The sequence below is a fragment of the Ornithorhynchus anatinus genome, chromosome 11 (genome assembly GCF_004115215.2).
Source record: "Ornithorhynchus anatinus isolate Pmale09 chromosome 11, mOrnAna1.pri.v4, whole genome shotgun sequence".
NCBI classification, from domain to species: domain Eukaryota; kingdom Metazoa; phylum Chordata; class Mammalia; order Monotremata; family Ornithorhynchidae; genus Ornithorhynchus; species Ornithorhynchus anatinus.
The window spans coordinates 55,007,062-55,028,374 of record NC_041738.1 but is presented as its reverse complement, the minus strand read 5'-3'; the positions used below and the strand labels follow the sequence as shown (position 1 = coordinate 55,028,374).

Below are 21,313 nucleotides of genomic sequence, written 5' to 3'. Positions count from 1 at the left end.
CCCAATTAAGCCCTCATTTCCCCTACTTCTCCCATCTCTGTTTCACGGACTCAGATCTGTACCCTTTGAACACTTGATATTCATGCCACTGTCAACCCCACAGCCCTTTCACTCTGCCATCTCCTCTCTCTGTAATTATTTTAATGTCTGTCTCTCTGATCTAGACTGCAAGGTTCTTGTTTATAGAGACTGTGTCTACCAACTTTATTGTACTGTATTCCCCCAGATGCTTAGGACGGTGTTCTGCACACAGTAAAAGCTCAACAAATACCATCGATTAATTGACTGATCTCATTATGCTCCTTGGGGCAGCTGTTGGGGGGGCACCAAGAGAAAACAGGGGGCTCTGCAGAGGGAACAGGAGAAGGGCTGGGGGGGGGTGTGGGAGCTGTCCGGGTTTGCCTAGGTGGACTCAGCCCCGGCCACCCACCCTCCTTCCCTCCCTCCATCCACCCCTCTCCGCTCTGAGGGGCTAAAGTCCCTCCAAGCCAAAGGCCTGATTTCAGCACATCCTCTCCCGCCGAGGGGCCGGGCTGGACTCTGACACCATTTTGTTCCCTGACTTGCTCCCAGGCCCAGGTCCGAGGAAGGGGGAGGGGTGTCTTCCTGGCTGAGCCCGGAGTTGAGGGGTCTCAGGCCGGTCCAGAGCTGGGGCCCCACTGGAACTTTGACGCTGTTGGTCGCTGGCCAGGATGAGTCCAGCTCAAGTAGGGTCTGAGACAGGGTTGAGACTAGGAGACTGGGTAGGGGAGAGGAGTGGGGCCTCTCTCCCAGAGAGCCATTCCCCTGCCCAGGCTGCTGAGCGGCTGCAGATACCGCCGTCTCTCTCTCTTTTTGCTCCCAGAATGGCAGAAGGCTCTAGTAGGTCATCAGTGGTACTATGGACACCCTGCCTGGCCCACTGGATGCCCGACACCTCAGCCGGGGTAGTGGTGGGCATTCTAAGGGCACTTGCGGGCCACTGAGGTCTTTGCCCACTGCCCTTCCCCAGGCCATGGGTCTGGGGCTGACAGGTCACTCGAGCTGCAGGGTTCAGAGCTGAGGCTGGTGGGGTCCTCGCATGGGAGGACAAATGGGGTTCAGTGGGGGAGGCATGGGGGTGAAGGGGAGGCCTGGACAGAGCCCCATTTATGAGCCATCAGAGGCCAAAGGGCTACCGTTGGCACTAGGAGCTGAGCGCGCACACGCATACACACACGAACATGCGTGTGCATACACGCGCACAGGCCAGAGCATGCAGTGCAGTCTGCTGGTGGAGTCCCAGAACTCCTGGCCGGGGGACACTGATGGCAGAAGGTTGGGGCCTTACAGAACTGCGGGGTCTTGGGACCACCAGAGTCTGGCTAGCCACTGGGGTGGCTCATCCACGCGTCTCCGGGCCACTGAGCGGGCCTGGGGCGGGTCACCAGCCGCTTAGGGCAATGGTTTCCCGTCGTCCCCGCCCGCCCCCTCATCCACTGCAGAAACTCGGCAGGGGGCAAGTCGTGGTGCTCCTGGGCTCAGGGTAGCCCCGGGACTGAGCTGGGGAGAGGCGTGATAGTCTTACTGGGCTGGGGTCCAGCTGGTTGCTGGGTGTGTCCCCGTCCAATTTCCCACTCTGCCCTGGCTCTGGCTGCGGGACGGCGCCCTTGCTGAGTGCCTCCTCTGTCCCCGTCTCCTCGCACCCCACTGTGCTCTCCACCTCGCCTCTCCCCTCCCTGTGTGCTTCCTGGACTCTCTAGGGAGGAGTTGGGGGCGGGAAGCCCCGCAGAGTGGGGTCTTCAATGCGAACCCCCTAATGAAGTCTGGCCTGCTGAACCTCTTTTTCTCTCCATCCGTTAAATGATTTCGGTGTCAGTCCTCCCGCTCAACTTTAGGCTCCTCGGGGACCGGGCTCATGTCTACTAACCCTACTGTGCCCTCTCAAGCACTTGCACAATGTTCTGTGCAGAGTGGGAGCTCGGTAAACACCAATGACTGACGGACTGTGGCGCTCCCTGCAGATCAGAGGAAATGGCCAGGACTGGCGGGCCCTCCCGACGCCCCTGGGTGCCCGCTGCGCCGGAGGGGGGGTGAGGTCCTTGGCTGGTCTCGTGACACCGTAAGGTCGATCTGGGGTGCCTGCCCCGGGGGCCGCCGGCCCTTACCTCTGCTGGGCACCTTACTCCTCCCAAACGCAATGGCGGGCTGCTGGTGGAAGTGACGTGGCCCCAGGTCCTGCGCCGCGCCGCCGGGCCCCAACAGAGACTCGGCGCCCACCGGCCGGCCCGCGCTCAAGAGCAGGGGCCCATCGGGGCGGCCCTTGGCCGCGGGGCCGGCATCCTTTCTGTCCGGGAAGCTGCCTCCGACCCCCTCGCACGAGCAGTCCTCCATGCTTTCTGAGGGCATCAGCGGCACCTGGCGCCCGAACCCTGGGCTGGGACAGGGCGAGGGGCCCGGGGGGAGGCAGTCCGCGGCTCGGATCTGGAGGAGGTGCTGGGGGCTGGCGGCCTGGCCGTGGGCGTGTGCTGGGGAGTAGTCCGCATTCTGATAAGGCAAAGACAATCCCTGGCGCTCGGCCATACTCTGCCCCGTGAGGCTCGGGCTCAGGGTCCCAGCGTCCCCCTGGCTCATGTGCCTCATCAGCTCCTGCAGCTCCTGCTGCTGCTGCTGCTGCTGCCGCTGCTGCTGCCGCTGCTGCTGCTGCTGCCGCTGCTGCTGCTGCTGCCGCTTCATGAGCTGCGCAAACTCGGCGGGGGGCAGCCGGGCGTCCGAGTGGCCCGTGAGTGAGTGCCGGGGGGAGAGAAGTCCTTGGAGGATGTGGGGCACGTGCTGGTGTCTCGAGTAGTCAGGCGGCGTCGGGGACAGGAGGGCCTGTTGCAGGGCGGAAGGCGGGTAGTGGTGGTGGTGGTGGTGGTGGTGGTGGTGCGGGGCCGGCTGCGGCTGCTGCTGGGCGCTGGCGGGGAAGGGCGGGAACTGGTCGAGGGCCGGGCCGGCCGGAAACGCCACGCCGGCCGACGGGCCGTAGCCACCCGGGGAGCTCCGGGCCGGGTCCGGGAACAGGTTGGGGTGGAGGTGCGCTTGGTCATAGTTGGCCGGGGGGAAGCGGCTCCCGCTCAGGCTGAGGAGACAAAAGGCCCCCGGGGTGGGCGGGGGCCGCCGGGGGTCCCCCGCCCCCCGCCGCCAAACGCCCCGGCCCGGCCCGCATCCGGCTCCTGGTCTGGCTGGAGAACCGTGACCCCTGGGGTGGGCCGGACCGGGTCTTGAGAGAAGCCGGAGACCCGGGGCCAAGTCGGGGGGGGAGGGGAGGGGCATGGCAGCAAGCGATGGGCAGCCCCCGCCCCCAGGGCCCTGCTCCCCATGCCCGCCTCACCTGTGGGCCTCGGCGCTGTCGGCGCTCAGCTGCTTGGACAGCGGGCGGTGCCCATACTGCAGCGAGGCCACTAGGCTGGCGCGCTGCTGCATCTGGATCTGGCTGGCACAGGGGCTGGTGGCAGTGCCCCGGCCGCCCACCGCCGCCCCCGGCAGGCCGCCCCCCGCCGCCCCCGGCAGGCCGCCGAGCATGTCGGCTGGCTCCTGGACCTGGATGGTCACCTGCTGGGCCACGCAGCTCAGCGCCAGGCTGGGGGGAGGGGAGCAGCTTCCGGCCTGCTGGAAGATGGCACTGCGAGAAGGCAGGCCCTGGAACTGGGAGGATGGGGCGGCACCTAGGGAGGAGGGCAATGCTGAGCCCCCGGGCCCCGGGTCGGCGGCCTGCCCGGAGCCATGGCAGGAGTGATGGGGAGGGGGCTGGGGTCGTCCTGAGGTTGGGCGGTGGGACTCCCCCGTCTGGTGTCCGGTCACTGGCCCCTCACCCCCACCCAACACGGGACCCGTGTTGGTCCCACAGTCAGGCCTGAGGCTGTCCTGCTGCTGGGAACGGCTTGGGAGGGACAGGGCGGCGAGCCCCCCACCCCCGGCTCTGCGGAGCCCCAGCCTACACTCACCATGGGACTGCAGCAGGGCGCTGCTGACCGGAGGAGGGCTGTCGCTGGGCTGTCTGAAGAGGTGGTTACTAGGGTGACTGGGCGGGGGGCTGGAGGGCTGAATCCGTAACCTAGAAAAGCCAAGAACAAACCCGCGTATGTGAGCCTCAGGGTCACATCTCGGTTCGCCAAGGCCAAGTCCAGACGGGTAGGTCCCCGCTCCGCCCGCCATCCCCTCTGGCCTTCCCAGCCTCCAGTGCCATTCTCGCTGGCAGAGACCCAGACCGTCTGCGGGGCGGAGAACCTCCCGTCCGAGCGAGCGAGCTCTACTGAGGGGTGGGTGCCCGACACTGGCTCTGGCTCTCCTGGGGCTGGGGCTTTGGCCGAGGGCTCTGTACCTCTGGAGCTGGTGAGTGAGGAGGGCCGGCTGGTTCTCACAGGCAGCCTGGAGCGGTGGAGAAGGCTGAGGAGGGCAGATACAATCCTAGGAGAACCAAAACGGGGAGAGCGTCAGGGGTGGGGAACCGCTCCCCGATGCCCAGCTCCATCAGGGTGAAATCCCTCAAGGTTCCCGGGGACCTTCCAGCCCCCTGCCTCCATACCGGAACAGTGACCCACTCCAGGCCAATGGGTGCCCGTTGGCTGTTTCAAAATCTCTGGGGCTGGAGGCCTCACACACCGCTTCTCTCCTGCCCCGCCCTGACTTGATTTAATCCCCAGGTTGGTCAGGATGCTCTTCCTTATGTCTCTCACTACAATTTCAGCTCTCAGCCCGTTTCCTCAAGTTCAGTCTCCTTGGGGCCCAGAGAACATCCATAGGTCAGGGTCCTTCCCCAGCAAGCCCTTCATCAGAGACTTGTGGACCCTTGCCCTCGGCCTCCTCTGGTTCCGACCAGCCCCGAAGTTGCCAGGGGCTGCTCTGGGGGCGGAGGGGGGGGGGGGTGTCGGGGTGGCTACCTGGATCTGTTGCTGGAGGATCTGGTGATGCTGCTCCTGCTGGTACAGCATGTGCTGCTGCTGCGTCTTCTCCAGGACTCGCTCGTCAATCTGGCACCCGTATATCTTCTGCAGCTGCTCACACTCCTGAAATGGACGCAATGGGTGCGGGTGCCCGAGCGGGGTCTGCGAGAGCTGGGGCTCAGGGATGGGGGTAGAGAAGATCCACCCCCTGGAAGAGGGCTGGGGGCTGGCAGAAGGGAGAAGTGTGGGCAGAGCAGCCCCAGGAGGCTGAGAGGAGATGGGGACACGGGGCCCTCTCCCTGCTCCAGGACCGACCACGTTCCCCTCCCTGGGTGCACCCCAGTCGCTGACCGCGCCTGCTGAAGTCTCCCGAAGGCCCAGGGAGGGCTGCCCCGCTCCCCTCTACCTGCTGCAGCTGCTTGATGCTGCTGTTGGTGGCCATCTTCTCCAGGTGAGCTTTGAAGGCCTGGATGCTGGCAGCCCCGTCAGAGAAGCGGCGCACGGGGGAGAAGCGCTCAGCGGGGAGGTGCAGGGTGTTGGAGTCCTTGTAGATGGAGCTGCCACACAGGGAGATGGGGGGCTGGTTAATGCCGGTGCTACCCCCCGACCTGGGGGAAACTCACGGGAACCGGGGGGATGGGGGGTGGGGAGCGGGTCGGACAACCGGCCCCAGGGGCTGGCCCGCTGGGGAGAATCCTGGGATCTCTGCCAAAGCCTCAGCCCTCCCTGGAAACGAGGTTCTGGTGTGGACTGGCACACACCCCCAACTCCCCACCCCCACAAGGCCCGTCCGGCCTCCCTGGGCCCGAAGGTGCAGCGGCATAGTCCATTTCCCCGGCCCCGCTCTTGATCCCTGAGGTGTGGCCCGAGAGGAGGAGGAGGGCTGAGGGCGAGAAGCTGACCACAGCTCGGTTGCCTAATCGGGAGATATTTGTGAGCTTAAGGTGTGCAGATAAAAGACTGCCGAGGCAGCTGTCTGCCTGCGAACAGCACGAGGGGCCCAGTGCGGGGGTGGGCCGGGGTGGGATCACCCCAGTTGCACTCGGTCTAGTGCTGGCCGGGTAGGACTGCTTCAGGGAAGTCTGACAGTCAGGGTCCAGAAGGCCTTCCCCGCTACAGGCCAGTTCTGTCTGGGCCTCCTGCTTGGCTGTGCTAGGCACCATCAACCCACTCCCAGAATACTCCACTCTCCCAGGCTAAAAGCTCAGTATCTCCTCTTGCCCTGGACCGGGACCCAATCCCACTCTGCTCTCTCCCGACAACGGAAGCAGCGTGACCCAATGAAAAAAGCACTGGCCTTGGAGTCAGGACACCTGAGTTCTAATTCTGGTTTCCCCACTGGTCTGCGGTGTTACCTTTGTCGGGCAAGTCACTCGCTTCCCTGCGTCTCAGTTTCCTTATCTGTAAAATGGGCATTAAATTCCTGTTCCCCCTCCTCCTCCGAGTGTGAGCCCCGTGTGGGACAAAGACTGTTTCCGATCTGACTGAAGAGCATCTACCCCATTGTTCAGGGCAGTATTTGGCACATAGTATGTGCTTAACGAATGCCACCATGAATAACCCCCACTCTTTCTCCGAGGGAAATGAATGACTCTGCTGCTCACAGAGATGGGACCATGAGGTGCCCAGGGCACGGCGGTATCTGGAGGCTCCTGGACTCCCAGCCTGGGGCCAGACTGACCCTGGCGCCCGCTGACCACTTCAGATTGATAGCCTGAGTGGACAGTTCTAAGCTCCTGTGTCCAACTTTTCTAAGGGGGGCCAGGGGAGACCTGAGCGCTGTGGGAGGGGAAACCCAGGAAGCCGATCCCGCTGGGTTCTGGGCTAAATCTGCAAAGCGGCCCAGAGCTAGTGGGCATACGGGGTTTTGGAGACCAGGATGGGAGGGAACTCAGGCCCCGGCATCCAATGGATTCCCTCTGAAGAGGCATTTACGTTCTTGTTCAGAGAGGCCTGATGCCGCCTGCCCTGAGAACTGGCCGTCCCCAGGAGTTACCTCAGGCTGCTGGTGGGCTTATCTCTCAGGGAGATTGCCTCACATAGTTCCAGCGTGGCACTGACCCTGCCTGGGTTGCTCAGAGTTCGCCGGCCTGGCTGAGAGCATTGGGGCCCCTCCTGGCCGGGGCCGGCTGCTTATGACACAGCCCGGCTTCCTGGGCTCGAACATGACTCCTAGGGACTGGGGGGGTGGCCGCTGCTCCTCGCTGAGTGCAGCTGGAGGGACCGGAGACTCAGACAGACCCTGCCTCACCGCCTCTGCCAAGTCTAGCCGGCACGGGATTTTCTCAGGACATCCTTGGTGACCAGGTGCCTTGATAAATAGCCTGATGTGGGGATTTTTCTAAATATGCCCACTGGAGGAGGGTAAGAGCTCTTGGCTCTGCCCACTCGTGAGGGACGGAGAGGAGGCTATGTCTTTCTGTGTTGCTTTGACCGCCAACTCCTCTCCTACCGGAGGCCAACCGCAAAAGTCCAAGCGTACTGGCCAGTCACAGGCCCTCCTCCACCTGGCGGCTAGTAGTCTTTGTCCCACCCAGGGCTCACACTCGGAGGAGGAGGGGGAACAGGAATTTAATGCCCATTTTACAGATAAGGAAACTGAGATGCAGGGAAGCGAGTGACTTGCCCGACAAAGGTAACACCGCAGACCAGTGGGGAAACCATGGCAACCTATGGGTTTGACCAGAAAGAGGTTCCGGGAGTGGGGGAATGAGCCTCTGACAAGGAGAGCAGACCCGCAGGGGTCCTGGGTTCCTTCCGTGGCCAAGAGATGCTTGAATCTCCCCTTCACTCCAGTGGCTGGTGGCCCACCCGGGGGTGGCTTCCCGCTGTGGCCGTGGCTACTCACCGGTGCTGATCGGGGACCAGGTGGGGAGGCCAGACGCGGGAACGGTAGGGCTGCTGTCCGAGCTGCCACTGCAGGTCCGGAGGAATCTCTGTGGCCGGGTTGGTCATGGCCAGTGTGTGCCTTTTGGACCTATTTGCCAAGTACCTACAACAAGCAGGGGACAGTGCCCGGTGAAAACCCGGGATGGGAACCACTGGCTGGCAAGGAGCGTCACAGGTGACCTGGCGGCTGTCCTCTCAGAAAAATGGGGATTGGTGAGGTGTGGGGGGTACCAGCCTACCTGTCCTCTCCATAGGCACCACCCCAAGGGCACTGTCAGTAGGCACTGCCCCATCTGGCCCCACCCTAGCGAGTGTAGGCTGGGGAAGCGGAGGAGGAGGTGATGGAGGGATAGAGCCTAAGGGGGACACGGAGGGAGGCGTCAAGAAGGACAAGTGGCTGGTTCCAGGCTTTCTCATCTCCTCTTGGCTCATTGCCATCGTCATGGCCTGTGGAAAGGCTGAGGGCCCCAAGGGGAGGTAACTGTCTGACTGTCCTGAGATGCATGGATTCCCTCTGCCCATGACCCCTGGTTCCTCGCCCGCCCCCACCACTACCCTTAGGTTCCCAGGCAGGCCGGGGCCACCCCGCCCAGAGGTGATGCCAGGCACAAACCGTGGGGAAGAGGGGACACCGCTGGGTGCAGGCAGTTCTGGGAGTCTGGCCCGGCTCCCACCTGCCTGGCTCGTTAACATGAGAATGGGAGGGATTCCTGGGGTGGGAGCTGGGCCAAGGGCAAGATCGTTAATGGTTTGCTCTCCATCTGTTCTCTACTGGCAGCCTTAGAAAATCATCTTATTTCCCCAGTCCTAGAGAGGGTCAAGAGGCCAGAGGGGATCTCACACCACCTTCAGCTCCACCTGCCTCTTGGGGCAAATGGCTTCCAGCTGCCCAAGAAATGGCTCAGAGGGCAGAGAAAGGGCACCATGGGGGCACCACCTCCAGCCAGCTGCACTGACCCAACCCAGCCTCTCTGCTCATGCTGCGGATGAGGCTCCGGGCAGGTGAATGAGGAGCGGGGGCCTCAGCAGGTGCTATAATGGGGAGGGCTCTGTGCCCACAGATCTGGTGGTGAGACCCAGCTAGCTGCCGGCCGTATTTCATGCGTAATGAGGAGAGGAGCCTGCAACCTTGGCATTGTCCTCGACTCACTCGTCTCCTTCAACCTGAGCACTCGGTCTGTCGCTAAATTTCACCAATTCCCTGGAAGCAACATGGCTTAGTGGATTGAGCACAGGCCTGGGAGTCAGAAAGACCTGGGTTCTAATCCTGGCTCCGCCACATGCCTGCTGTGTGACCATGGGCAAATCACTTCACTTCTCCATGCCTCAGTGACCTCATCTGTAAAATGGGAATTGAGACTGGGAGATGTGGGACAGAGATTATGTCCAACCTGATTAACTTGTATCTATCCCTGGGTTTAGAACAGTGCTTGGTGCCTAGTAAGCACTTAACAAGTACTATTATTACTATTATTACTTCCACAGCATCTCCAGAAACTGCCCTTTTCTCTCCACCCAAACTGCCTCCACCTTGGCCCAAGCACTTGTCATATTCCTCCACGACTGCTGCATTAGCCTGCTCGCTGACCGCCCTTCCTCCAGCCTCTCCTGTCTCCAGGCCCCACTTCACTCTGCTGCCTGGATCATTCTTTCAGAACGTCATTCTATGCACCTCTCCCCACGCTTCAAGAAATTCCAGAGGTTGCGCATCCATCTCTACATTAAAGAGAAACCTCTCACCCTTCTTTCTCCTTATCCTCATTTCTTTCCCACTACAACCCGATCTACACACTTTACTTCTCTAACACTAACCTGCTCAACTATACCTCATTCTCATCCATGTCATCTTTGACCCCTTGCTCACACCCTCACTCCTGCCTGAAACTCCCCTTTTATAGCCAATAGTCCAAAACCCTCCCCATCTTCAAAGCCCTATAAAAATCACATCTCCTCCAGGAAGCCATCCCTGACTAATGCCTCATCTCCCCTCCCTATTTTCCCTCCTTATTATGTCACTCATACGCTTCGTCCCGCCCTCTCCAAACACTTTAGAACTCACTCTACTCAATCCCCACAGCACTTATGTCCATATCCTTAGACTCATTTACTTCCCCTACCTGTAATTTATTTTGACATCTGTCTCAACCTCTAGACTGTAAGCTCCGTGATGGCAGGGATAGTGATTACCAACTCTAATGTACTCCCCCAGGTCCTTAGTAGAGTACTCTGTCCAGGGTAAATGCCCCATAAATCCCATTGATTGGCTATGCAGTCTGACAGGGGAATGAAAGCTGTAAACCCTGAGCGGCTTTGTGCCCCGATCAGCACTGTGCTTCACGTTCTGCATAGGTGACCCTAGCAGTGGGGGGCAACCCAAGGGCATGGGTGAGCCTGCCTTGGGGCCCGTTACCTCTGCACGGCTTCCTGATCCGGCTCTCCGTCGGAGCTCTCCTCATCCACAGGGGTCACGGCCGGCACTGCCTGCAGAGGAACAGGAAGGAGGAGCTCAGGGGGCTCAGAGGGCTGGGCCCGGGCTGCCTCGGGCCTCGCCAGCTGCCCGAGGGCCGTCGATGCTGACAGGCAGGCAGACTCTCTTCGACCTCATGGGGGAAGCAGGGAAGAAGGGAGGTCTTCAAGTTAAATTTCCAGTTTGGCAGGAAACAAGCCAACTAATTGGCTTAAAAGAGGAGGAGGAGGGGAGTAGGGAGTGGGGAGAGGGGAGAAGCAAGGCCAGGATAGAGAGAAAAAAAGAGAGAGGGTGTGAGAGAGAGTGAGAGAGAGAGGGACGTCCAGCTGCCCGCACACATTCTTTTTGTTGTTTCTCAATGGCGCAAGAGCACAGCTCAAGGCCGACTCAGATGGGAGGCTTTCCCTGACTGATCCCAGCCACCGTACTTTCTGAAGAGGCTTGTTTCTAGTTGTCCATGGCCCGCTTGCCTTTTTCCCCCTATTGACCAGGGCTGGACTGTGCCTTTTCTCAGGCCTGAACCCCCAGGGCCCACATCGGGAATGGCCCAGGGCAAACTGAACTGGGGGTGACCTGGACCAAAGTTGAGCCTGGCAGCTGACGGAATGGGCCTGAGGCTTCTGGAGAACAGGTCGGGGATGGCTCCGAGAACGACCACCAAGCCATTCATGCGGAGAGTCCTCAGACTCGCCAGACCAACAACCTGTCCAATTGGAGAAAAGGGCGTTCTGACTCGCCACCTCAGGGTAGGGCTGGGGTGCAGGGGGGTCCCGGGGTGAGGGGCTGGGGCTCTACCACTGCTGCTGCTCATCGGTGCCAGGCAGGGAAGCCGCTGGCTAGGGCGTCGGGAGCTGAGATCTGTGATCGGGTGCTTCCCCTCCAGAGACAAATCCTGAGACGGTCAAGGGCCCTGCTCCGGGGAGGTGGAGTCAGCTGAGGGAGGAAGACCCCTGGACGTTTGCCTCCACTCCAGGCACCTTTCGCCTTTTTTCCTTAGTCCTGCGGAGAGTCAGGGACCCTGCTGGGCCCCCCGTCTTTGCTCCTCCCAAGTCAACCCATGAAGCACCATGGTCTGGTGGACACAGCACGGGTTTGAGAGTCAGAAGGACCTGGGTTTTAATCCTAGATCCACCACATAGCTGCTCGGTGACCTCGGGCAAATCACTTCACTTCTCTGTGCCTCAGTTACCTCATCTGTTAAAATGTAAGACTGTGAGCCCCGTGCGGGACAGGGACTATATCCAACCTGATTTGCTTGTATCCATGCCAGCACTTAGTACAGTGCCTGACACACAGTAAACACTCAACGAATACCACAGTTATTATTATTAGCCATCCCTCATTCTCGACTCTCCCGCCTCCAATCCCCTCGCTCTCCCTCCCTCCCCGACACCTCACAGCCCACAACTCTTCCCGCCCTCGCAGCCCTCCTGAAATTCCCCCTCGTCCCACAACCTCTCCTCGATGACTCTCCCAACCCCACAAAGCCCCCTCGTCCTTTCGGCCGACTCTGATGCTTAGGAATTTACTCACACCCTCCTTAGCATTCTGATATATGCGCCTGTTGAGTTTACTTGTTTTCACTTCGCTGCCTGTGAATGTTTTCCTGCTTGTCTCCTCCGTTGGAGTGAAGCTCCTTTTGAACAGGGAATGTTATTTATTTATTTATTCTATTCTTCTTTGTTCTGTACTTCTCCAGCACTCAGTACAGTGTACCACACCAAATGGTTGCTTGATAAATGCTGCGGCTGCTACTGCTGTGACTATCATTACTGCCACTATGGCTCTTCTTACTACTGCTATCGACTAGTCAAGAATAATGATGGTATTTCTTCAGCGCTTACTATGTGCAGAGCACTGTTCTAAGCGCTGGGGTAGATACAGGGTAATCAGAATGTCCCACATGGGGCTCATATTTTTTAATCCCCATTTTTACAAATGAGGTAATTGACGCACCGAGAAATGAAGTGACCAGAAGACAAGTGGCGGAGCGGGATCAGAACCCATGACCTCTGACTCCCAACACCGGGCTCTTTCCACTAGGCCACACTGCTTCTCTGCTCTACTTCTACTGCTGTTACTCCTATTCCTGCTACTGCCGTTCCTACTATTGCTAATCTGGGGCCCCTGCGGCTACTCACTGGCGTCATGGTGACGAGGGGGGACGGCCCCCGGGGGCGCTTGAGCAGCTGCTGGGCGTGCAGCTGGATGTTGGCTCCGCCGTCCGAGGCCCGCCGTCCGAGGGGGCCCATCCCGTTCAGCAGCTGCAGGGTGGGTGGCTGCAGGAGGGTCTGCTCCTGCGGCGGGGGAGGCGGTGGGATAGACTGCTTGGCGCGAGGATCGGGGGCGAAGTCCTCCCGCTCCCGTCCCCACAGATGAGCGAAGACAGAAAGGGCTGCCCTCTCTCCCCACTCCGGCCAGCCTGGGAGAGCCCGGGAAAGCCTCACCCGGCCCCGGTGGGGGGTGCCTCCCCACCCGGCCCCTGGAGTGGTGTCCCCAGCCCGGCCGCTGGGAAGCCCGGGTACCTTGTATTCCAGCTGGCCGGCGGGCTGCAGGTTCTGGGCGGGTAGCAGGCTGTGCAGGACATTCATGTTGGGTGTCACCTGGAGAAACGGGGCCTGCGGGGCGATCCGTGGGAACCCAGGCAAGACCTTGTGCAGGTCCTCCATGACCTCCGTGCTGGGGCGGGGAAGGGAAGCCAGGTTAGATCACCCTAACGGTGTGGGCCTGAACCACTGCAGTCGGGCCGAAGGAGACCTAAAGAGGTCAACTGGCCCAGCCCTCTGTCTCCAGCCAGAAATGACCAGATCACCCAGGAGAGCAGGTCAGGGGTTGGCTCCCCAGGGCAACAGGCCGGTGTTGATGTTCGCATCCCCCTGGATTATCCTTGGCTCCTCTTGCCGAGGAGAAAAGCTGCTCCCGGGAGACTTCCCCACACCTGCAGTCGCTGGGGGTGGGGACCTCGGTCCCCTCAGCCCTTGAACCCCAAGCACCATGTTCATCTGATTTCACCCACTGCATTTCCTCCTGTGACCCAGAGAGGCACTGGAAGACCCTTCTTTGGGTTCAAGGCTCCCTCTTTGGACTTGGGATATGGGTGGCCTTTACTCCCTGCTCCTTCTTCCCCGAGAGCGACTCGGGGAGAGCATAGCTACCCAGTGTCTCTTGAGACCCTGCCATTCCTCAGCTTTGGCTTCCCCAAACCCAATTCCCTTAGTGTTCCTGGGAGCCCAGGCCCTAAGCTCCTCTGACTGTCCTCCACTTTCACTGCAGGATGCACAGACCAGCACTGGGCAAGGGAACCCAGACAGCTCTGGCATAGTTCACTTTCTTCTCAGCCGGGTGCTCACCGGGCTCTGAAAGGGAAACGCTGACCATGGCCCCTCTGGGGATGGGATCTGGGAGGGACCTTGGGGGGACGATCCAGCCCCAGGGGCCATCTCTCCACTCCGGCCAGTAGGTTGGACCCCGGGGCGGGGGGCAGTGATAGCGGCGGAAGGCAGCCCAAAGTGGCCGCTGATTCACTTGGGGAAGAATGCCACGTGAGAATGCTCTCCCAGCGACCTTTCTGCGGGCTGAATGACGCACGCCTCCCCAGCCCCAGGCAGCTGACGTTGTCCCTGGAGCCGGTGCCTGGGGTTGACCCGGTCCCTCAGTGCTTGGGAGCAGAGGGGGCCCCTGGGGGCCGGGGAGACCGGCTGGCACGGAGAGACCCGGGTCATTTGGATGTGTCAGTGCAGCCGCTAAAGGAAAGGGCAGAGAGAGTCCCCTCAGGACTCCTGGGGCTATGACTTTCTCAGCTACACCCCTGGCTGGGTTTGGGTGTCTACCCAACCCCAGGAGATATTAGCTAAAGCGGGTCACACCGCTGGGGTTATCTACACTGCCCTTAAGGGGTGCTCACCTAGCCTGGGCCCAGAGGAGGAGACCGGTTGGAGTGGGTAGGAGGGATGGGACTTTTCTGCTCGTAATGATTCCGACTGAGGGTGGTATGACACCCCTTTCCCCCCGGCCCAGGTGAGCTGGGTCCCCCGAGGGGAGGGGAGGTCAGCTGGGGGTTCGGAGGTTCCGCACTCACCGGGGGTCGGCCACGCCCACAGTATGTCTCCTCATGGACAGGTACCGGACCAGGGCTTCTGGGGACGGCTCCTCCCCTTCGTCACTGTCCAGATTCATCGTCCCGTCCGTCTGTAGGGGTGGGGGAGAGGGAGACACACACACACACACACGTGAACACATGTATGTATACATGCCTGGAAGTACACATGCCCACACGTGGTTGACTGGGAGATTGGGGTTGGGGGCCGGCGGGGGACGGGGCCGGGGTGGGCTCTGGGGGGTGGCGGCGGTTCTCTCACCTCTACGATCTGGTTCTCGGGGTTGATAAGCTGCACCTGGGGAACGCTGAGGTTCACGGCGTTGCCCGTCGGCTCCGTCTGGAAATAATAACGGCAATAAAAATTGCGGTGTTTGTTAAGCGCTGATTAGGTGCCAAGCACTGTACCAAGTGCTGGAGTAGATACGAGTTAATTAAGTAATACAAGATACTAGATAATTAGGTCAAGCAGGGGTTCACAGTCTAAGTAGGAGGGAGAACAGGTATTATTACTATTATTATTATCAATAATATTAATGATAATAATAATGATAGTGGTAAAGGGGCCTAGGTGAAACTAAGTGCCAAGCGCTGTACTCGGCACTGGAATAGATACAAGATAATCCAGTCAGAGCGAGTCCCTGTCTCCTATGGGGCTTGGTCCAAGGGGGAGGCAGAACAGGAATTTAATCCCTGTTTTAACAGATGAGGAAACTGAGGCCGAGAGAAGTGAAGTGACTCGCCCAAGGCCACCCAGAAGACAAGAGGAAAAAAAGCACAGGCCCTGACGTCAGCCTTGTCAGTGTGGAACGGGTTCTGGAACAGGTAGGCAGCGGCCCTGGGGAGCAGCATCCAGGAGGCGGGCTCCTGTGGATGACCTGGCCCTGCTGGCTCTCCTGCCCCTCCTGCCCCTTGAACATGCCCCGGCCCAGAACAAAGGGAGAAAGAGGAAGAACAGGGGGAAGCGGGGATGCCTCTGCTTGGCCTAGCTGTCTCGGCCTGTCAGTGGCCAGCCCTGGGCTCGGGCCTGGCCTGGGGGCTTCTGGGTCTGCAGGAGACCCCGGGGGCCCCTCGCACCTGGATGTTAGTGGACGCAGGGAAGGCGATGGTCCTGGGCGTGCCGGGGGCACCTCCGACACGCAGGTTCTTGTGTCTCTTTAGGCGGTCGCACAGGAGGCTGTAGATTGCACTGTAGTGGTCATAGGCGTCTGCCCTCAGGGACTGTGGGAAGAGAGAGCCCGTGAGGGGGTAACCCACCGAATGCCGCCATGCGGGGGAGGGTCCGGGAGGCGGCGGGGGACTTCCCGGTCACCTGTAACGTCCGCTCCTTGTCCAGCCCCATGTCCGCCATGGCCAAGAGCACATCGTCGTTCGGGGGCTCCAGCTGTCTCCCCACCTTCAGGTGCTGACATTCTGCGATGAGCTGTGGAGGACATGGGGGCCTCACTAGAGCTGCCCACCAGGCCGCGCCCAAAGTGACCCTGCCGAGCTGCCCGTCCGCGGCTCCCCGGGCTCACAGACTCAGCCGTGCTCGGGTGACCCCGCCGAGATGCGCAGTCTGCAACCCTGTTGCCCCTGAGGAGCTGAGGGAACCTCATGAGGGCTCAGGGAATCGCATGGTGGGGAAAGATGGCGGAGCTCCCTAGGGCTTTCAGCTGCTTTGACACCCCTGGCACCAGTCTGAGGTGCCTTGCCACTCTCTGCCTCCTCCCTGCCTCCTGCCCCGGTGGCTGGGAACTTGGCAGGCCCGCTGACCCAGATCGAAGCTAGGGAGGAAGGCAAAGCCCCCCACGTGGGGCCAGGCTGCACTCACCCTGTCGAAATTGGGATCGGGCTCCCCGAGCTTCATCCACTTGTGTTTGCTGATCTGCTCCAGCGACAGGCGCTTGCTGGGATCCAGGACCAGCATGTGGCGGATCAAGTGCTCACACTCTGCAAGACAGTGGAGGCCGGGAAGCGGCCGGCAGGACCCCGATCAACTGGGGCTGGACAGTCCGGACCCAGTCCTTCCCCTCCCCACCCCTTCCAGCCACCCTCATCACTCCTCGGTAGCAGGAGCAGGGGTGGGGCAAGGAGAGGGACCCTCCAATCAACCCCTTCTGCCACTTCTAGGCTGCTGCACTGGCAGATTTGGAAAGTGGTGGTGGACCTTCTGTCATCCCAACGGTGCTGCACATCAAGGAGAGTTGGGGGACCAGGCCCCCAGATGGCATCCATGTCAGCCCGCTGAAGGAAGGAAGAAGGCTCCAGCCGCAGCCCCAGAAACCTCTGTTGGTTGTACGCACCCTTCTCTCTATGGCCCTGAGCCACCCTCTCGCCTCAGCTCAGCCCTCCGCTTCCTATCCAAGCCCTGGGTGAGGGGCTTGCCGAGGGGCCCGAGTGGCTTCTTGATTTACCACTCACATTCCCAGCACCTGCCAAGACCAGTCCCTCCTCCACCATCAATTGTAGTTATTGAACGCTTGCTGTGTGCTGAACTCTCTAGTAAATGCTTGGGAGAGTAAAGAGAGGAGGAAGAGGAAGAAAAGAAGAGGAGGAGGAGGAGAAGGAGAAGGAGGAGGAGGAGAAGGAAGAAGTGCAGCTCAAAATCCAATCCCCCGGGCTCTTCCCACCAGGCCAGACCGACTACCAAGACTCCTTGATGGCTCTACCTGGATGTCATCCTTGCTCAGGGTTCAATTAATCAATCAATCAATCAATGGTATTTATTGAGTGCTTACTATGAACAGAGCATTGAACTAAGTGCTCAGGAGAGTACACTACGGCAGAATCAGCACACACGTTCCCTGCCCGTAACAACTCAGCCCAGCCAGGTAGTGCTTTGACCCAGAGAGCTGAATGGGTTTGACTGCCTGAACAGTCATGATCGTATTTATGAAATGCTTACTAAGGGCAAAGTGATGGAGTAAGACAATAATAATAATAACAATACAACATAGGTTAAGCACTTACTTTGTGCCAAGCACTATGCTAAACACAGCACAGCACATCCTGTAATCAGGATGGCCAACCTGTTCCACACAAGTCTCCCAGACAAAGTGAGAGACTCTTCCCAGCCTGAGCCCCCCTTTTCCTCTGCTCCTCCTCCCCTCCCCATCGCCCAGACTCCCTCTCTCTGCTCCACCCCCCTCCCTGCCCCACAGCACCTATCGTGCCTATTTAATGTACCTAATAACGTACCTATTATTCTATTTATTTTATTAATGATGTATATATATCTGTAATTCTATCTATTTATATTGATGCTATTGATGCCTGTCTACTTGTTTTGTTTTGATGACGTTGGTATTTGTTAAGCACTTACTACGTGCAGAGCACTGTTCTAAGCGCTGGGGTAGATACAGGGTAATCAGGTTGTCCCACTTGAGGCTGACAGTTAATCCCCATTTTACAGATGAGGTAATTGAGGCCCAGAGAAGTGAAGTGACTTGCCCATGGTCACACAGCTGACGAGTGGCAGAGCCTGGATTCGAACTCATGACCTCTGACTCCCAAGCCCGGGCTCTTTCCACTGAGCCACGCTGTTTCGTTGTCTGCCTCCCTCCTTCTAGAACGTGAGCCCGTTGTTGGGTAGGAACTGTCTCTATTTGTTGCCTAATTGGACTCTCCAAGGACTTAGTACAGTGCTCTGCCCACAGTAAGCGCTCAATAAATATGATTGAACGAATGAAGAGGTAGAGGGAGTCGGGGCAGGTTCCAAAACAGAATACCAGCCTTTCTTGCAACGTTAGGCTTTTATCGTGACTAAATGGTGCTCGTGCAGGGTAAGCCTCCCCTGCAAGGTCTGGTTTGTTTGGGAGGAAGAAAAGGCAGTGAAGCCAAGGTGAGGACGGGGTGGTTTCTCCAGATCCAGCGATGGAAGTTGGGGCTGGGAATCCAGGGCCCCTAGAGGGCGCCCGCACACAGAGTTGAGGCTCTGGTGGTGGACGCAGACTGACCAGTGCTGGGCTGCAGGAGGATGACTTTTTTCGGGCTACTTGCTTAGAAAAGCAGCCCCCAGCTCCCCCCGTCCTCCCAGGGGCCAAGCCGGAGCGATGAAGAGCCTCGGGGTGCAGCGGGCAGAGGCCGAGCAGCGGAGCTGGCGCCTGTACCTTCCGAGTGCTTAGTACAGTGCTCTGCACGTAGTAAGCGCTCAATAAATACTATTGAATGGTGAATATGGAGCCCGGGGAGAAATTCAGAAATCCTGCGGGTAACGGATGCAGGAGGCGGAAACCTGACCTGATCCCAGCCATCCTGGGGATCCCCCTCCCCGACACATCCCATGCATCTGTCCAGTTGGAATGGGGGCGGGTCCCTTGAACGATAATAATAATTATGGTATTTGTGAAGGGCTTACGATGTGCCGAGTACTGTTCTGAGCGCTGGGGTAGGTACAGGGAAATCAGGTTGTTCCCCGTGGGGCTCACGGTTTTAATCCCCATTTTACAGATGAGGTAACTGAGGCACAGAGAAATTAAGTGGCTTGCCCAAGGTCACTCAACAGACAAGTGGCGGAGCCAGGATTAGAACCCACGTCCTCTGACTCCCAAGCCCGTGCTCTTTCCACTAAGCCAGGCAGAGCTGAGGACTCCACGGTATGGCCCAGGGCGGGCTGAGATGGAGCAGATGTAAAACAGGGCTACAGGCTCCCCAGGAAGAGCCATCCAACACCCCTGACTCCCCCCGCCATAGCCGACTTTCCTTCCAATGACCCAGCATTCTGTCCCCAGCCCAGCATTCTGCCTCTAACAGGGGCAACAAGTTTGGAGGAACTGTGAGCTGGCTGTCTTCCTGAATAGCCATCCTCATTGTTAGGACCGGACCAACCAACCCCCCTTACTCTCCCCTCTCCATTCCTGACTCTCTCCCAGTGACCCAGCATGGACCCCAACACCCCGACTCTCCCCTCTCCATCCCTGACATCCCCTCCATTGGCCCAGTCCAGACCGTCCAACACCGCTGACTCTCCCTTCTCCATCCCTGACTCTCTCAGGGACCAACAAGACCAGGCAGAGAGAGTGCTTCATTCCATACATTTCTGAAGAGCAAGAGGGGCTGGAATTCCATGCCTGCCCTGGGGCACTGGTGCGGGGGGCCTCTTGTGGCTCCAGGGCCCCAGGCTGCCCGCCTGGGGGACGCTACCTGGGAGAGGCAATGCTGCCATAGCTCTCCTGGCCCAAGCTTGGGCTGAGCCAAGGGGAGCCCCCCGACAGAGCCCTCTGAGGGATCCTGGAGTCTTGGGGCAGGGCCCGACAGCCCCAGCCCTCAAACATTTCTCCTTTAATCTGCACACAGCTCCAAGGTGACCCTCAGCTGGTTGCCGTGCAGACCTGCCCAAAGGCAGAAGCGGGGACTAAATGACCTCTAGTCACCTTCCAGGGCATTCCAGGGTAGAATGGAGCCCGTACCCCAGGGATGAGCAAAAGGGCTCCCCCGAACTCATCCCAGCCGTTTCATCCAATAGTGGCTGTGCTTTGGCTGTCCAAAGATGGGTTGGCCCCGGGGGCATGACCCCTGGGGAGAATCCAAGTCAGTTGATAGGGCTAGATCTGCTACTCACTGCAGAGACACTGAGACCCTCCCCACTTAATGGTCAGGCAATGGAATAAACTGATTCTAATTGGACAGTACTCTCCCAAGTGCTTGGTACAGTGCTCTGCACACAGTAAGCACTTAATAAATAACACAAGGGTAGAAGATTCCTCCTAGTAGTGACTGACACCTGTCCAGAGAACACTGATCTCTGTGAGCCAGAGAAGGGGTGGTGTTGGGGCCGGAGAAGTCCCCCAGGCCAGAGTACGTGTGGAGAGGGAGGGGTGGCTCCTGACACCCCGGGCTTCTGGGCCCGCTCTCCCCATAGGTACCCGGTGGTGAGGACTCTGGTCTGCCGCGGCCGGGGGTTCTGGCCCGCCTCACCTGTGGACATGAAGAACGGGATCCGGAACTTGCCGCTGAGCACGCGGGCCCGCAGGTTCTGCAGCGTGCTTCCGTCAAACGGCAGCGCCCCGCACACAAGCACGTACAGGACCACGCCCAGGCTCTGCGGACACACCGGCCGCGCGTCAGGCACGGAGGTCAGCGGGAGGGAATGAAAGGGGCTGCCCCATCGTGAACACCCAGGGGAACGGGAGGGCCACCCGGGCTCGGACCATGTGTCAGACCGAATGCTGGAAACTGAGGACCCCGACCGGGCCGGCCCAGCCCAGAGTGAGTTCAATCCACTCCCCGCCCCACACCTCGCCCCCACCCTGAGTCCTCTCCAACCTGGAGAAACGCCGGGACAGTCCCTGCCTGCTGGTCCTCCAGCAGTAGGGGAGGTCGGGTCCTGGCCCGGTCACTGACCCATCCCAGTTGCCACCTGGGAGCGCACTGTAGCCACAGCCTGCCTGCAGCCCACGGGAACCATAGGAGAGGGGCGGGGAAGGGAGAGAGGAGAGGAGGGCCTCATGGGCCCCCATGATTCCCGGGGAAGAGGGAACATGGGTTGTTGCTGCCATTTCCCTCCACTCTCAGCCCCAGGCCGGCACAACCTCAGTGGGGGGGGAAGGGACACTTGACGCCCGGCAGATGCTCACGAACCCGGGCTGTCCGTGGAAAAAACGCAAGTGGCTTACCCAGATGTCCACCTTGGGCCCGTCATATTCCTTCCCTTCAAACAGCTCCGGGGCCGCATACGGGGGACTCCCACACCAGGTCTTCAGCAGCTGCCCCGGCGTGAAGATGTTGCTGAACCCGAAATCTGCAAGGTCATTGAGAGAAACATATCGGCCATTACTTTAGACAGGCCAACAGGCGCTGGGAGATGCGGGACATTAGGGGGTTTGGAAAACCAGCTCCTGAGAGACAAGGTTCTGGATTCCTTGCCAGCCTGCCCTCTGCACTACCCGAGGCAGGGGATGGAGTTGGGAGGCCATGAGGGGGTGGCCACCTGGTTACGATCAAACAGTCAGCTCCCTCCGGTTCCCCTTGGCAGGATGGTCCCAGCTGTCTGTCAGT

General features: G+C 59.7%; 1 protein-coding gene across 2 annotated transcripts in view; it reads right to left on the bottom strand.

Annotated features, from left to right (window-relative positions):
• SIK3 (SIK family kinase 3) overlaps positions 1–21,313 on the bottom strand; it is a 170,868-nt gene that overhangs the window by 4,952 nt on the left and 144,603 nt on the right. For both annotated transcript variants that reach the window (XM_029074999.2, XM_029074998.1), the window contains 17 exons: positions 20,932–21,056; positions 20,234–20,357; positions 16,149–16,267; positions 15,648–15,758; positions 15,413–15,556; positions 14,598–14,675; positions 14,318–14,427; positions 12,765–12,918; positions 12,381–12,536; positions 10,183–10,253; positions 7,732–7,875; positions 5,290–5,440; positions 4,881–5,006; positions 4,322–4,407; positions 3,945–4,054; positions 3,332–3,665; positions 2,127–3,079 (listed from right to left, as the gene is read on the bottom strand). In XM_029074999.2, the coding sequence (XP_028930832.1) occupies positions 2,127–3,079; positions 3,332–3,665; positions 3,945–4,054; positions 4,322–4,407; positions 4,881–5,006; positions 5,290–5,440; positions 7,732–7,875; positions 10,183–10,253; positions 12,381–12,536; positions 12,765–12,918; positions 14,318–14,427; positions 14,598–14,675; positions 15,413–15,556; positions 15,648–15,758; positions 16,149–16,267; positions 20,234–20,357; positions 20,932–21,056 (3,096 nt within the window). The remainder of the gene's footprint in view (positions 1–2,126; positions 3,080–3,331; positions 3,666–3,944; positions 4,055–4,321; positions 4,408–4,880; positions 5,007–5,289; positions 5,441–7,731; positions 7,876–10,182; positions 10,254–12,380; positions 12,537–12,764; positions 12,919–14,317; positions 14,428–14,597; positions 14,676–15,412; positions 15,557–15,647; positions 15,759–16,148; positions 16,268–20,233; positions 20,358–20,931; positions 21,057–21,313) is intronic.